The sequence below is a fragment of the Thalassophryne amazonica genome, chromosome 13 (genome assembly GCF_902500255.1).
Source record: "Thalassophryne amazonica chromosome 13, fThaAma1.1, whole genome shotgun sequence".
In the NCBI taxonomy this organism is placed as follows: domain Eukaryota; kingdom Metazoa; phylum Chordata; class Actinopteri; order Batrachoidiformes; family Batrachoididae; genus Thalassophryne; species Thalassophryne amazonica.
In genome coordinates this window covers 46,968,643-46,984,006 of record NC_047115.1, presented here as the reverse complement: position 1 = coordinate 46,984,006, position 15,364 = coordinate 46,968,643, and the positions used below count along the sequence as shown (strand labels likewise).

General features: G+C 41.8%; 1 protein-coding gene across 2 annotated transcripts in view; it reads right to left on the bottom strand.

The window, feature by feature from the left end:
- The window catches only part of ppp1r21 (protein phosphatase 1, regulatory subunit 21), a 46,954-nt gene extending 32,252 nt beyond the window's left edge, over positions 1 to 14,702 (bottom strand). For both annotated transcript variants that reach the window (XM_034185661.1, XM_034185662.1), the window contains exon 1: positions 14,155 to 14,702. In XM_034185661.1, the coding sequence (XP_034041552.1) occupies positions 14,155 to 14,214 (60 nt within the window). In that variant the 5' untranslated portion in view covers positions 14,215 to 14,702. The remainder of the gene's footprint in view (positions 1 to 14,154) is intronic.
- Between the last annotated feature and the right edge of the window lie 662 nt (positions 14,703 to 15,364).

Sequence of the window (15,364 nt, the reverse complement as noted above, 5' to 3'; positions counted from 1 at the left end):
ATCCCATAATCCCTTGCATGCCAGAGAGTCGCTGCAGTCAACAACATATAGAGAATCAACACGATAACAGTTGTAAATTAATATTATATGACAAAAATGTGTTTTTTATGCTTTTCATCACGTTAATAAGAGACTGCTGCATGATACCCTGAAAACTTGCTAAAACAATAACAAATAATCCGTGTCTGTTACGTTTAATATGCGTAGAATTTAATAAACGCAAACCGAATTTCAGACATATTATATATATTTGTCTGGAACAAAGAGGACAGTATTGTAAGGAACAATAATCAAGACATTAAAGAGCAAACTTCACTTTCCCCGAGAACGACCTGATCAGGAAGTGATTGTAGCTCACAGCAGCTCCCAGAGACAGCCTGTGATTCTCGCATGTTTACATAAAATAAACACAATAACAATGTCTATAAACCCAGAGAATATATTTGTTGGGTATTTTCTCCTCCAAACATTCTTAAAACCTTTGATAAGACAAACAGAGTCAAGAAACACCAGTGAGACAGAAAGTCAAATTAATCACGCGCGGAGTGCAGCCAGGCTGTACACCAAGGCTACACTAAAATCTGGCCTGTGCTCCCGCTCTTTTTATTAGAGAAGCCCTCATTACATCATAAAACTTGTCCTGGGGGGGGGGGGGGGGGGGGGGGGGGGGTACAACGCGAGACAAGTTTCTTCCCGTAACATAAACACATACGTCAATAAGCGCAGCTGTAAGGAAAAACAGTTTCTTTCTTTTGCTCTTATCGTCGAAGGTCAGCACATCCCGTTCGTCTGTTGCAGTTATCAGCTGTTGTGCATCTGCCTGGAGTGTCCTGGTCTTCACACTAAGCATCACATCACAACAGTCAAAACAACCTTCAGGTCTATTACTCCCAGTTCATGACTGACCCCGTCATGCTTCACTCCCAGTCGTTAGCGGCTACAAAAACAAGTTGTATAATAATAATAAGTACATCCAGCTCTTCATTCCCAGTTCAGATTGACCCCAGCATGCTAAAACAAGGTTGAATAACACGTACATTCTCAGGGTTAGTGCAAACAGCACAACACCGTTCTCATGAGAAAGAAGACAAAGGTCCAAATGTTTAACAGTGATAACATATATATATATATATATATATATATATAAAATCCTTAACAATATTCACGAGAGTTTTAGGCACAATATAAAAATAGCTTTATGGTGCGATGTTAATGGTGTTGTCTGTGTGCAGCGGACAGTTAAAGTGCAGCCTGATCAGAGCGTCTCAATGCAGTTCTCAGTGTTACTGAGATCTTGCAGCGCGGCGACCTCTCTGAGGTTTTGAGGGATTTGAAACGTCAATAGGGTGAACAGCCAACATTTATGTGTCAAGACAATATTGAGTGCACGTTTCACAACATCATAAAACGTGCGCACATTCTCTCCACATGCAAAACATTTGCGATGACACTTCCAGGGCTCTGTAAAAATGCCTGTTTTTACAAATAAAAAATGGAAGACCCAGGACATGCTGGAGGGACTACATCTCTCGGCTGGTTTGGGAACGCCTTGGGGTTCTCCCGGAGGAGCTGGAGGAGGTGTGTGTGGATCGGGAGGTCTGGGCGGCTTTGCTTGAGCTGCTGCCCCCGCGACCCGACTCCGGATAAAGCGGAAGAAAATGGATGGATGGATGGATTTTACAAAAGCACATTTATCTGTAAACACCAACACACGACACACGTCACATTAATGTGTTGGTTTACATAATGAATGACTGAACCAATCAGTGTTTAGCAGAGGCACATTGTACCCAGAATCCTTTGCGATCTGTCTGTGTTTGTTACAAAACTTCAGAATTAGTGCATTATTCAACATTAAAAGATATATGTTATATTTTAACTTTGTACAAATGACAGAATTGACATTAATGGAGTTATTCTATCGGTATTAATGTTATTTATAAATCAAAACCATAAGTCAGCATGGCTTTATTTTCCAAGACCTCCACCTGACCGGAGCATTGTGATTGGTAGAGAGCTGGGCTTTATGGCTGCTCTCAGCTTGCTTCTGTGCTGGAAGCCATGCAGTAAACAAGAGCTTCCAGCAGGGGCAAGATGTTCAAAGAGAAGTGCGGGCTCATTGTTTGGGTTTGTTGTCACTTTTGATGTTACCAGAAGCGATTGTGGTGTTAAAACTCAAATTCAGTTATTAGTAGTTGCAAATGTACCAGAGACAATACTGGAATTTATCGGTTATCGGTAACTTCCGATACATTTTTGGGTGGTTTATCGTTTTATCTTTATCAAAGATAACTTTTCAGTTATCTGATTATTTGTTATCAAAGTTAATTTTTTGGTTATCTGTGTCCACCACTGCTCCTCACGGGCGGATCGTGCGCATGATCGCCGGCTGCAGTTCCGCCTTCACATCCTCAAGTTCTCTCACGATTGTGGCACATTAAATAAAGTCCATTAGTAAGTCGTTTCGGCTGCTCCCTTGTTTGCACTCGGGGTCACCACAGCAAATCCAAGGTGGATCTGCTTGTTGAATTGGCACAGGTTTTACGCCGGATGCCCTTCCTGACGCAACTCCACATTACATGGAAAAATGTGGCAGGGGTGGGATTTGAACCCGGAACCTTCTGCATTGAAACCAAGCGCATTAACCACTTGGCTACCACCCCTCATGGAAATAATGTATTCTGACTTTTTCCAGTGTATCAAATCCATTTGTGTGTCTGGGCAGTCTGTAAAAACAGCATTATGGAGCCAAGCTTCTTTCCCCTGTGCGCAACTTCCGCAACCGTTCCTGCCAAGCTCCCACCTGTGTGCAACCTCCGCAGCCATTCCTGCGTACTAGGTACGCAGCACAATGCAACTTTATGCAGCCCAGTGTGAAAGGGGCTTTAATCTTTAAATACACTTTGAAGTGCAGTGGGACCCAGAGTAGTACAATATTAGCTCACCCACCAACATCAGTAGGCCTGCACCATCTTTGAAGACCCTAATGTGTTACAGCGATGCAGGCACACAGGGCAACCCTACCAACTCAATAAAAGACATAGCTAGAGAAAAACAAACCAAGGTAAACTATAGAGATATCAAAACAGTGCAATTGCTCTTACGTGCCCCCGCAAGGATCCCAGCCTGCAGTCTTTCACTGCAGTCAGCAGCTCTTTCTCTGCAGTCATTGGACCTTTCTCCAAGGACAGGGTTTGATCATCTTTAAACACACCTTGCAGTGCACTGGGACAGACAGTAGTACCATTTAAGCTCACCCACCAACTTCAGCAGCACTGCACCACCCTTGGGGACCCTAATGTGTTACATGAAAGCAGACAAACAAGTCACACCCCCCCCCCCCCCGCCACCCCCAATATATATAGGGATGTATTACTACCAATCAAGTTTTTTTACACCGATCTGAGTCATTTAGTATCTGCTGATACAGAGTCCCGATCTGATACTTGTATTTTACTAGATACCGCACTTGCACAGAACACGCTGCAAGCACAGTAAGGTCAATGCAGTATGCATGACAATTTAACAGTTCTGCCATCAATTCTGGGAGCGTGCGCTGGTGCTGCACTTTGCCACATCCATGACACCAAGTACCTGCCTTTATCCCTAGTTGGCAACCACCCAAGCAAACAACCACTCCATCCCCACATGTCTAAAATAACCATAAATCTGGGACAGCCAGGTGAAGCATGGGTGTTCACTTGGCCTTCTCCAGACACTAGGGTCCTAAACACTAAGCAACCAAAGTGCTGGATTATACATAGAGAAATGTGCCACATGGCCAAAACGACAACATTCATGCTCTCTCATAATGCAAGTAATATTCCTCATCTTAGTCTCTTGATGTACAGTAGTGTTCAGAATAATAGTAGTGCTATGTGACTAAAACGATTAATCCAGGTTTTGAGTATATTTCTTATTGTTACATGGGAAACAAGGTACCAGTAGATTCAGTAGAGTCTCACAAATCCAACAAGACCAAGCATTCATGATATGCACACTCTTAAGGCTATGAAATTGGGCTATTAATAAAAAAAAAAAGTAGAAAAGGGGGTGTTCACAATAATAGTAGCATCTGCTGTTGACGCTACAATCTCAAAACTATTATGTTCAAACTGCTTTTTTAGCAATCCTGTGAATCACTAAACTAGCATTTAGTTGTATAACCACAGTTTTTCATGATTTCTTCACATCGGTGAGGCATTAATTTTGTTGGTTTGGAACCAAGATTTTGCTCATTTACTAGTGTGCTTGGGCTCATTGTCTTGTTGAAACACCCATTTCAAGGGCATGTCCTCTTCAGCATAAGGCAACATGACCTCTTCAAGTATTTTGACATATCCAAACTGATCCATGATACCTGGTATGCGATATATAGGCCCAACACCATAGTAGGAGAAACATGCCCATATCATGATGCTTGCACCACCATGCATCACTGTCTTCAGTGTGAACTGTGGCTTGAATTCAGAGTTTGGGGATCATCTCACAAACTGTCTGCGGCCCTTGGACCCAAAAAGAACAATTTTACTCTCATCAGTCCACAAAATATTCCTCCATTTCTCTTTAGCCCAGTTGATGTGTTCTTTGGCAAATTGTAACCTCTTCTGCATGTCTTTTATTTAACAGAGGGACTTTGCGGGGGATTCTTGCAAATAAATTAGCTTCACACAGGCATCTTCTAACTGTCACAGCACTTACAGGTAACTCCAGATCATTGTAGATGAACAGCCTATAATTTTTTGCACCTGCGTATAGGTTTTCCCCTCTCCAACTTTTTAAGCAAACTATGCTGTTCTTCTGAACAATGTCTTGAACGTCCCATTTTCCTCAGGCTTTCAAAGAGAAAAGCATGTTCAGCAGGTGCTGGCTTCATCCTTAAACAGGGGACACCTGTTTCACACCAGTTTGTTCCACAAAACTGCCAAACTCACTGACCCAAACTGAAGAAAAACACTATGTGGAAAGCACTAGCCAACTGACAAGCAAAGAATCTATATTACATGCACAATTCATCAGAAAAAGACTTGCTGTGCATGTGAAGCGAAAGAAAGAGTAAATATATAGCATTCCAGATGCACTGGCTGTTATCACTGCATCAGCACTGCACCATGAAATAGAGCAAAACTGATGCACACTGCTGGTGATGTGTGTAAACAAAATAGACTTGTGTATTTAAAGCTAAAACACACAGGTTGACTCAGTGATGTATTCAGCAGCTGCACTGACTGCCTGCTCACTCCACTTGGCACCTCGCATTATGAAATAGCCTACCAAATCAGTGACTCAGATTTAAGTTATCTGTTGCAGATCAGTCAATAAATGCAAGATCGGGTCTAGACATGGGCCGATAACCGGTTTCACGATATACCGCGGTATGAAAAAGCCACGGTATCAAAACCACGAAAATTTTCCATTATACCGTCCCTACGGTATGAGCAGGTTATGGGAATTTTTCACAGGCAGAGCGGAGGCGACCACTGCCGCCCTTCCCCCTGGCGCGCACCTCCGTCTCTGTTTACAAACAGGCAGCTAACGTTAGCTAGTTCTGCATCATGGCTGACGGAGGTGAAGCCTGCACTTTTCTCTCCATCTAAAAGGACCAAGTCGGCTGTACAGGACTACTTTGGCTACCGATTTAATGGAAAAGCTGCCGGCTTTTTCATTTCATTTTCCGCGGAATAGCCCTTCAAACTGGACTTGGACTTGGAGCAATTCAAGATACCCGCAAAGGATTACATGGAAGGAGTAAACTTTATCCCATCTTTGAAACCACTGAGTACAAGCGGTGAATTCAAGTCGTGCTTGTGGTTGACCAATTTTCTCTCACAAACATGTCAAGAAGGACAAATACATCTATTCCAAGCACTTTGTTGGTGACGCTGGACCAAGTATTGAGCATCCGGAGTTCCGGACCTTATTCCAGCCATGTTTCTCCCTAAACAAGTAAGTCATGTTTCCTGCAGAGCAGATGCTCCATGTCTAAAAGAGAGATGATCATTTTGGTATTTTCTATAAAGTTATCAGTGGTATAGTGCTCATAGCGGTAGACATCGCGTCAATTAATGAATCTGAATCACACGTGCTTCATATGCAAATAGCCACAATGTTGTTAAAGCACATTTTAAAGCTATACATAATACTGTGAAACTGCGGTATTTTTGCTCACGGTTATCATACCGTCCAAATCTCATACAGACCCATGCCTAATCGGGCCCAATTCCAATTAGTTGGAACATCCCCGATATAAAAAGAAAAAAAAAAAACTATAATAAAAAATCCAATCCAAATATGAGTAAGATTAATCTTCACATTTGACTGTAGCGTGAAGCTAAATACATATTTGCATCTATTCCACATGCTTTTAATTATTCCCATTTGTCCTGTTGTATGAAAACAAATGTGCACACTCAGTTTTGTGCACTCCATGCCAGGTGGACTTTGCACACCATGGCAGTATGTGTGACAGATAGTAAGCACTTCCTCAACAGGATATGGTGTTTGGCGTAATGGATATCAGAGATGAAGAGGAAACAGTGCACCACCCTATGCTGTCAGTTAACAGAAACAAAGGCAAGATTCAGAAGACAAAACACTGACATACAGAATTCACTGTCCCCCAGTTCTCCGTAACAAAATTTTATGGCACTTGAAGAGGAAAAAAATACCAGAGGAATTGAGAATAGTGCGATTGTGCCAATGTTTCAGTTGCTATGGCTCAAAGTAATCAGACAACAGTGTACTGGGACACACAGGAAAAGACACCACATGACTGTAGTGTCACACTAAGAGTAAAGTAGTAAAGTAGGAGTAGGCCTTATCCACGACTCCTGAAGTAACTGTTCAGTTGACACAGTCGATCAGCAGCAGATTGTCACAATAAATACTTTTGTTGGACGATACATTGTCTCAGAAATCCCCGAGATAAATAATATTAATGTCATTCTAAAATTCTAAACTGTCTGGTCTGAGATTATGCAGTGTCCAGGAAAAACGCCAGTATTTGCTTCAAATATAGCTGTTCTTAGACCTGGCAAAATTTTGCACTGTTACACATAGGGATGGATATTGATAAGAGTTTATCGATATCAATGCCATTATCAAGTCCGCTTATCCATCTGATTCTTTATCTATTCCCTTATCAATACGTCAAGTGAATTTTCTGTGTACTAAAAGTAGGCTTTACAGATTTTCTATGTCAACAACATTTTATAGAGTGCTAAAGTAAATAAATGTGAAATTGGTCACTGGATTCTTGATCTCTGGACACAAATAAAAATAAATAAAATCTGTACATGGTCACTGGATCCTAGATCTCTGGACATAAATAAAAATAAACAAAATCTATAGTTGTTGTCAAAAGCATTTCCTTTCAGGGATTAATAAGATCAATTTAACTCCACAGACCCTGAGCTGAGCTCTTACAGCTGGCTGCGCTGCACGTCAGGATGCAATTCATAAAGAATGGAGGATGTCTCATTTTACGAGAAAAAAACTGTTTTGGTCGGTTGTAGTTTGTTGTCTATATTACAATGTTTAGAAAGAGGTGTCATTTGATTTAAGACAGCAATTCGCTTTGAAGCTATTAATTCCAACGGAAATCTATAATGCTATCAAGCATAGCTGGGACTCCATCACCTCTTGGTCACATTAACGCCAAGAGACATAGGCAAAGCGCACCACTACCATTCATTTTCAATCAGAGTGGGTGTTTTACAGCAACAACAGACAAGTGATTACTATGCCACTATGTAGCAGGGACCAAAACAGATGAGAAGTCTATTTTATGCAAAGAGATGTGACGTGGTAACTGTCAATCCAAGTGAAGGCAGCGTGACGGCCCCATGACGTACACTGGTTGGTTGTTGGTCATAATTACTGATATTAAAGTTCATGCTTCAAGTGTAAAACATTAAGCCTCAATTACATTGATATATGCCTAACAGATATATGCCCTTACCAATATAACGACAAATGTATCAGAAATTTTTATACTCCCTAATACAGGTATTGTATCACCTCAAAAAATTCTTAGCAATCGGGCTATGATCTTGTCCTATCAAAAAAGCATATTCCCTACACAACACCATATCCTTTTAGAATTAAAAATGTAGTTTACACTTTGTTACATCATTCCTGTCTTGCTACACAAAAATATCCTATATACCACTTAAACCAAAGTGTTGCTCTGCAGCAGAGACACTAGTAAAGGACTTTCCGCCTCACATTTCCTTCTAATTAAGGCTACAATCGTCTCTTAACTTAATTTTTCTACAGTGTACAGATTGTTTCTCTGGACTACAAGTTTGTATAGTCTTTTAGTGGGGGAATGTGTGACTTCCGCTCTTCAAATGACATGTGTCCATGGAGTCAAACCCACACTCTTGTGGTCATTTCTACCCAACAGTGTTAGAAAATTTATTGAAAGAGGAACACGTATAAAATTGCCAATAAATGTGTAACATTTCATTTAATAATCACTTAAAGCTGTTTTTAGAGCAGTAAAACATTTCACAATGAAAACCAACTAGCTTCACCCTCCTATGTCCCCTATCCTATGTCTGTGGTGTCCTTGGTTTAAGAAAGTAGGGATCTCCAACCCTGCGCCGAGAGACCACCTGCCCTGCATGTTTTCAGTTATCCTACACCACCCACAGCTAATTAACTCAGTCAGACGTGCCCTGCCGATCAAGAGCTGGGAAAAACCAAAGTTACATAATCATGTGTGAGTAAGAGCAGTGAGTAGAGATATGGGAAAGACAGGTGCTCTTCAGCAGCAGAGTTGAAAACCCCTGTTTCAAAAACTCAGCACATGATCCGGTACAATTCTTCATTAAGCATCATCTGGCCGTTTCTGCTTGCTAGGGAGGTAATAGAGGTCCAGCCCCAAGAAGGTACCCATCCAGCTCAACACTTATACAAACTTGCATATATCCAATTGTATATCGCAGGAGTCCAAATTTTGATTACAGCTGTTTCTTGCACTTGGATGATTTTAGCTTTCCTGATTTGAAAGTCACTTTGGATAAAAGTGTTTGTCAAATGCATGATTCAGTTACAGTTTATGTTTAGGATAGCAAATAGCTGCTGTGTAGTATTTGACCCAATGCTCATGCACAACCACAGGAACACAAACTGGCAGCAACAGCCTATTTTTTTTAATCATGTATCCGATTCAGCCAAAATTTTCTCTTGACAGACAGAAAACAGTCAGTCGCTACCCGTACTGAGCTGTATTGATAATATGCACATAGCATTCCTGACTGGTCACTAGGTCACAACATTATGAGACTACATATCTTGACATTTGTTTTCTATCCGTATGTATGTATGTATGTATGTATATATATATATATATATATATACACCGTATTTTCCGAACTATAAGTCGCACCGGAGTATAAGTCGCACCAGCCACTTTATCCATTATAAAGAAAAACAAACCATAAATAAGTCGCACCGGAGTATAAGTCGCACCAGCCACTTTATCCATTATAAAGAAAAATAAACCATAAATAAGGTCCACTGGACTATAAGTCCCATGGACATACAGGTATGTTAACATGAAAAGTTCAGATGATAATATTGTGACGGCTACCGTTTTCGGATGCATATTTCACCAGTCGCAACTTGTAATCTGCAGAGTATGATTTTCTTTTTGGTGGCATTTTTTCGGGCCTTCTCCGTTGTCTTGTTAAGTTATCAGTAACGTTAAAATTTTTATTTTTCTATGGTAGTCAGAAGTCGCAGGAACAGTCACACAAGCCTCGAGTGCCCTCTCGTGAGCTGCATTTTACCTACGGATATGTTTGTATTTTGCCGAACCATGCAGCACCTACCTGCGCAGCTCATGACCACCCAGCGGTGTCGATCCAGCTCCTTCCAAGTGCAGACGCTAATCCTCCGCCGTCGCTCAGTGCTCCCATGCAGCTCTCAGCGTCAACTCTGCTCACACTGATATCCAAGGGTTGAAGCTGTCTTGTTAGCCGTCCCGGAATAAACACCATGTTCGTCTGCTTCAAACGCTTTTCACAATCATCGACGCCAGCTCCTTCCAAGTGCACACGCTAATCCTCCGCCGTCGCTCACCCAATGCTCCCACGCAGCTCTCAGCGTCAACTTATTCTGCTCACATTGATATCCAAGGGTTGAAGCTGTTCTGTTCGCCATGCCGGAATAACAGCAAGCACCGTGTTCGTCAGCTTCACACGCTGTGGGTGAGGTGAGGAATACGCATCCAAAGTTCTGTTCTCTGATTGGTTATCGCGACCAGCGTGAACTATAGGATGGCCGTCATACTACAGTGTCCATGATGCATTGCATTTCCTTTTCCGGTGGCCATTTTAAAACATAGGTCGACTCTGTCACGTAAAATTGTTTTGTTACAGTAAATTAATTGAGATCCTACCGGTATATTTTTCATTTATAAGTCGCACCGGAGTATAGGTCGCACCCCCGGCCAAAACATGTAAAAAAGTGCGACTTATAGTCCGGAAAATATGGTATATATATATATATATAGCTGAAATTACATTTTGATGAAGAAGAAAATGCTGAACATGACTGGGATCCAAACTTGGGGCCTTTGGGTCAGAAGTACCATGCCTTACCACTTACTTGGCTATGGGATTAACCCTAACACTATGGGATAATTAACATGGCTATATATAGATAGAATTTTGTATTATCAATATGCCTAACTACTGTTAGCCACTTTGAAACAGCTATTTTGACTTATCTATGATACTTACTATTAATTTTTTGGACATTTGTATACTATCGTCTAGAGCCCAACCAATACAATATTTTTGGGGAGCAGATACAAGATACTGATATTACTAGGAACTTAAAAAAATGCAATACCAATATATCTGCTGATATATTTATATAAACGGAAATGACTCCTAACATTTCATTAGCAAACAATTATGACAAAGAAATGTAATTAAGGTTTGATGTTTTAAAATACAATAAATATAACCAGCAAAAGAACCAATGTACAAGGTCTGTCAAAGTAACGGTCCTTTTTATTTAAAAAAAAAACTATATGGATTTGAATCACGTGCGATTACATCAGGCAACCTTGAACCCTCGTGCGCATGCGTGAGTTTTTCCACGCCTGTCGGTTGCGTTATTCGCCTGTGGGCAGGCTTTGAGTGAGCACTGGTCCACCCCTCTCGTCTTTTTTTTCCATTGTTCAGGAATGGCTCAGAGACTGCCGCTTTGCTTGATCAAAATTTTTTCAAAAACTGTGAGGCACATCCGAGTGGACACCATTCGAGAAATTCAGCCGGTTTTCAGTGAAAATTTTAACGGCTGATGAGAGATTATGGAGTGTTACTGTCGCTTTAAGGACTCCCCATGGAGCCGCAGGGCGCGCCGTGCCCCGAGCCACCGTCGTCTGCCTGTTTCGAGCTGAAAACTTCCAAATTTAAGGCTCTGTTGACCCAGGACGTCGTGAGAGAACAGAGAAGTTTCAGAAGAGCTCGGGATCAGCAGTTTATCCGGACATTTCACCATTAAAGGAGATTTTGTAATGAAAGACGTGCGGACGGATTCGCGCGTCGGCACCCAGCCGGTCATGGCGCGGCGCCACAGCAAAACACCTCCGTGTTGATAACCATTCGTAAGATTCAGGCGGTTTTCGATGGCTTTCAGTCGAGTGAGTATCCGAGAAACTGTTTAACAGCTGGGCATGTTCAAACTTGTCCTGTAATGCTTCCAACGGAGGTGTTTTGCTGTGGCGCCGCACGATGAGCGGCTGGGTGCCGACGCGCAAATCCATCCGCACGTCTTTCATTACAAAATCTCCTTTAACAGTGGAATGTCCGGATAAACTGCTGATCCCGAGCTCTTCTGAGACTTCTCTGTTCTCTCACGACGTCCTGGGTCAACAGAGGCTTAAATTTGGACGTTTTCAGCTCGAAACAGGCAGACGATGGCGGCTCAGGGCGCAGCGCGCCCTGCGGCTCCATGGGGAGTCCTTAAAGTGACACTAACACTCCATAATCTCTCATCAGCCGTTAAAATTTTCACCGAAAACCAGCTGAATTTCTCGAATGGTGTCCACTCGGATGTGCCTCACAGTTTTTGAAAAAATTTTGATCAAGCAAAGCAGCAATCTCTGAGCCATTCCTGAACAATGAAAAAAAAAGACGAGAGGGGTAGACCAGTGCTCACTCAAAGCCTGCCCACAGGCGAATGACGCAACCGACAGGCGTGGAAAAACTCACGCATGCGCACGAGGGTTCAAGGTCGGCTGATGTAATCGCACGTGATTCAAATCCATCTAGTTTTTGAAAAAAATTAAAAGGACTGTTACTTTATTGACAGACCTCGTACATCACACTGTCGTCATGCTGTCTTCACTCAGATTGGCAGTCACATCTATTTTTTTGCAAACGCTGAGTATCGTCTATCTTAGCCCCACCTAGCTGGGGCATAACACTGTAAAACACCCATTCTGATTGAAAATAAAAGACAGCTGGTTGCTTCCTTTGTCTCTTGTAGCTAATCTGACCAAGGGGTGATGGGGGGCTCAGCCATACTTGACAGCATTTGGGACTCCCTCTGGTCGAAAAATTATGTAATGATGCCATTTACAACAGCCAAAGTGTTTTACTGCATTGTTTATTCAGTAAAATAAAAGTCTTGACATGACCAAAAAATAATGCCAATACCAATGTCCCTCAAAGGCTCATATCAGCCAATATAATTGCCCTGACCAATTTATCAGTCAGGCTCTACTATTTTAGGGCTCTGTCACACCTTGGCAATTTAGCCAGTATATACTGACGTTTGAAAAATGCGCCCAATAAGCTAGATACCTTGAATGTTATTCGCTATTTTGCAGTTGTGACTCTCGTGCCATCTCGCGATCCGTGACTCACACGAGAGGTAAGTTTCAGTAGATTACCAGTGTCGCAGACAGAACGGTCCCCCGCAAAAAACTGGTCCACCCTGCCTCCACTGCGCATGCGTCATTTCGCAGCTCAGCAGCTCATCTGAGATGGACTCTCTTCACCCAAAGTGATCAAAAGGAATAATGGGATTATTAACCATCAGATGACAAGGTAAAACCTCTTAAATCATTCTCAAGTCATTTTTAAGCAGAAACGAGGCGATACTCTGTGACACTTTGAAATGACGGAGGCGCAGCTCGTCATTGTTGCTGTGCTTTGATCACTTTCTCAGTCTTTTATTATGAAATAATGCTGAATTTATGCAGAAATGACTTGTCAAAAGCTTCAGATATCTCTCGCTGAGATAGATGATGACTAGAATGCAATTTTAAGCAGAAACGAGCCGATAATCGGCGAAATACTGCCGACACTCCCAAAATGACGCATGCACAGTGAAGGCAGGGCAGACTGATATTTGGGGGGACCGTTCGGACTGCGACACTGGTTCAGGGCACAATGTAAACAAACCTTGTTAAGTATGGACAACACAACAACTGGGGCATGGCAGAAGTCCATTACAGGTACTACACCGCTTCGAGATAACCCTCTCAACTTGGGAGAACGTGTCTTCTTCATCATAATCACCCGTGAACTTGCTGAATCAACATTATCCACATCCTTGCTAACCACTGTTTACACCGCCGTGAGATACCAGAACTCTGGGAAGCGTAGGGAGCCACCAGGGGAATTATGGGAAATGTTAAAGTACTGAATGCAGCCGTCACACCTTAGCCAGCATATGCTGACAGCCCTATTTCCACCGAGGTCCGGGTTGGTACTACACATATGGTATGGACCGGGACAGGTAAGATCAAGACTTTATTCTGTGTGTGAATGGTTGTAATATTTGTAACAGTGTGAACTGTTCCCATGAGAACTGCAGCAGCCAATCAATGGAAGTATTTTTGACTTATGAGTAACTTGAGAAGACAGATCAGCATGTCAGCTGTTGCAGCCCTAATAATCCAGATATCATCATACGTGACACATCATAATATCATATGTTTATTCTGATCAGAGAGCTACACGATAAGTTTTGGAACAAGTACTTTGGTGTTTGACACTACGTTTAAGAATGTGAATGAACAATAATGTAAAGACGTTGCACACACTGGAAGCCAAGTCAGAAACGATACGTTCGTGACAAGTGAAAGATTTCGCTTTAATCATCACAACAAGCCCTTTTTTTTACCTTTGAATACTCCTGTGCCAGCTTGCTGTATTTTGCTTGCAGGTCTGTCAAGTTAGCCATTGTTGCTGCTTGTCGATGATGGCACACGTTTTGCCGTCGATAGTTCAGTTTATGTCCTTCAATCTGTCAGCGACTTGAAGACGACCCCGGTGATGCGAGCAGGCTAACTCCGTTTAGCTAGCTCAGTGTCATCATTTGTTCCCTTACCAAAGGTCTGATACATTGTGAGGAAGTATCACAAATTCCGGAATACTTCCGGCTGCTGTTGATCCAAGTAATTTATAAATGTCTGTTTATCCGGAGCTGGTTAAAAGCTGTCACCGTAAGCGCTGACAGTGCTAAGTCGCTAACAGCTAACTCTGGAAGCACAACTAATACCGAAGCAGAGTAAAAGGCACGCAGTCTGACAAGCGTCAACAATAACTGTTGTGTCCGTCAATTATGTAAAAGAATTAAAGTAACTGCTAGTTAAATGGAGAAAAACTGCCGTGGTAGTTAATTCATAAGAATACTTCTGGTTAGCGCACAAGACCAGAGCCACTAGCAAAGAGGTCAGAGTTCAATAAACAGGAAGCTGTTTCCTGCAGAGCGCCCTCTAGAGATAGAGAGAGAGATAGATCGCTAGATAGATATTCTCAGTAAATCAATAAAAACTAGTGCATATTAATTGGTTGGCATATTTTAAAATAATATTCAGGTTTTTCTTTTCAATATTATATCGGTGTGTAGGCCCAGTGGGACATGTAAACTACACTTTTGACCTTTGACCAAACTACTCAAAAGTTTAATGATCCATGCACAAGAACATTAAGATCATGCGCGCGCGCACACACACACACACACACACACACACACACACACACATAAACAACAACAACAACAACAAAAAACAGATTATTTGTTGTTGAGATGCAATGTTTTTCTTGACCTTGAAAACTCCAAAATCTAATCTCCTCTAGATATCTAGAGTAATATTCCTTCTAAGTTTGATCCATCTAGGCTTCTTGGTTGATGAGATATCCCTCAAAAAAGGTTGTTTTTCAGACCATTTTGACTTTGACCTTTGCGTTTTGATCAAACTACTCTAAAATATAATCACCACTGCATATCTACCCAAGTAATATTTCCACCAAGTTTGAGCTAAGCTTCTTAGTTGTTGAGAGAGACAAAAAAGGTGTTTTCGGATCATCTTGACCTTGACTTTTGACCA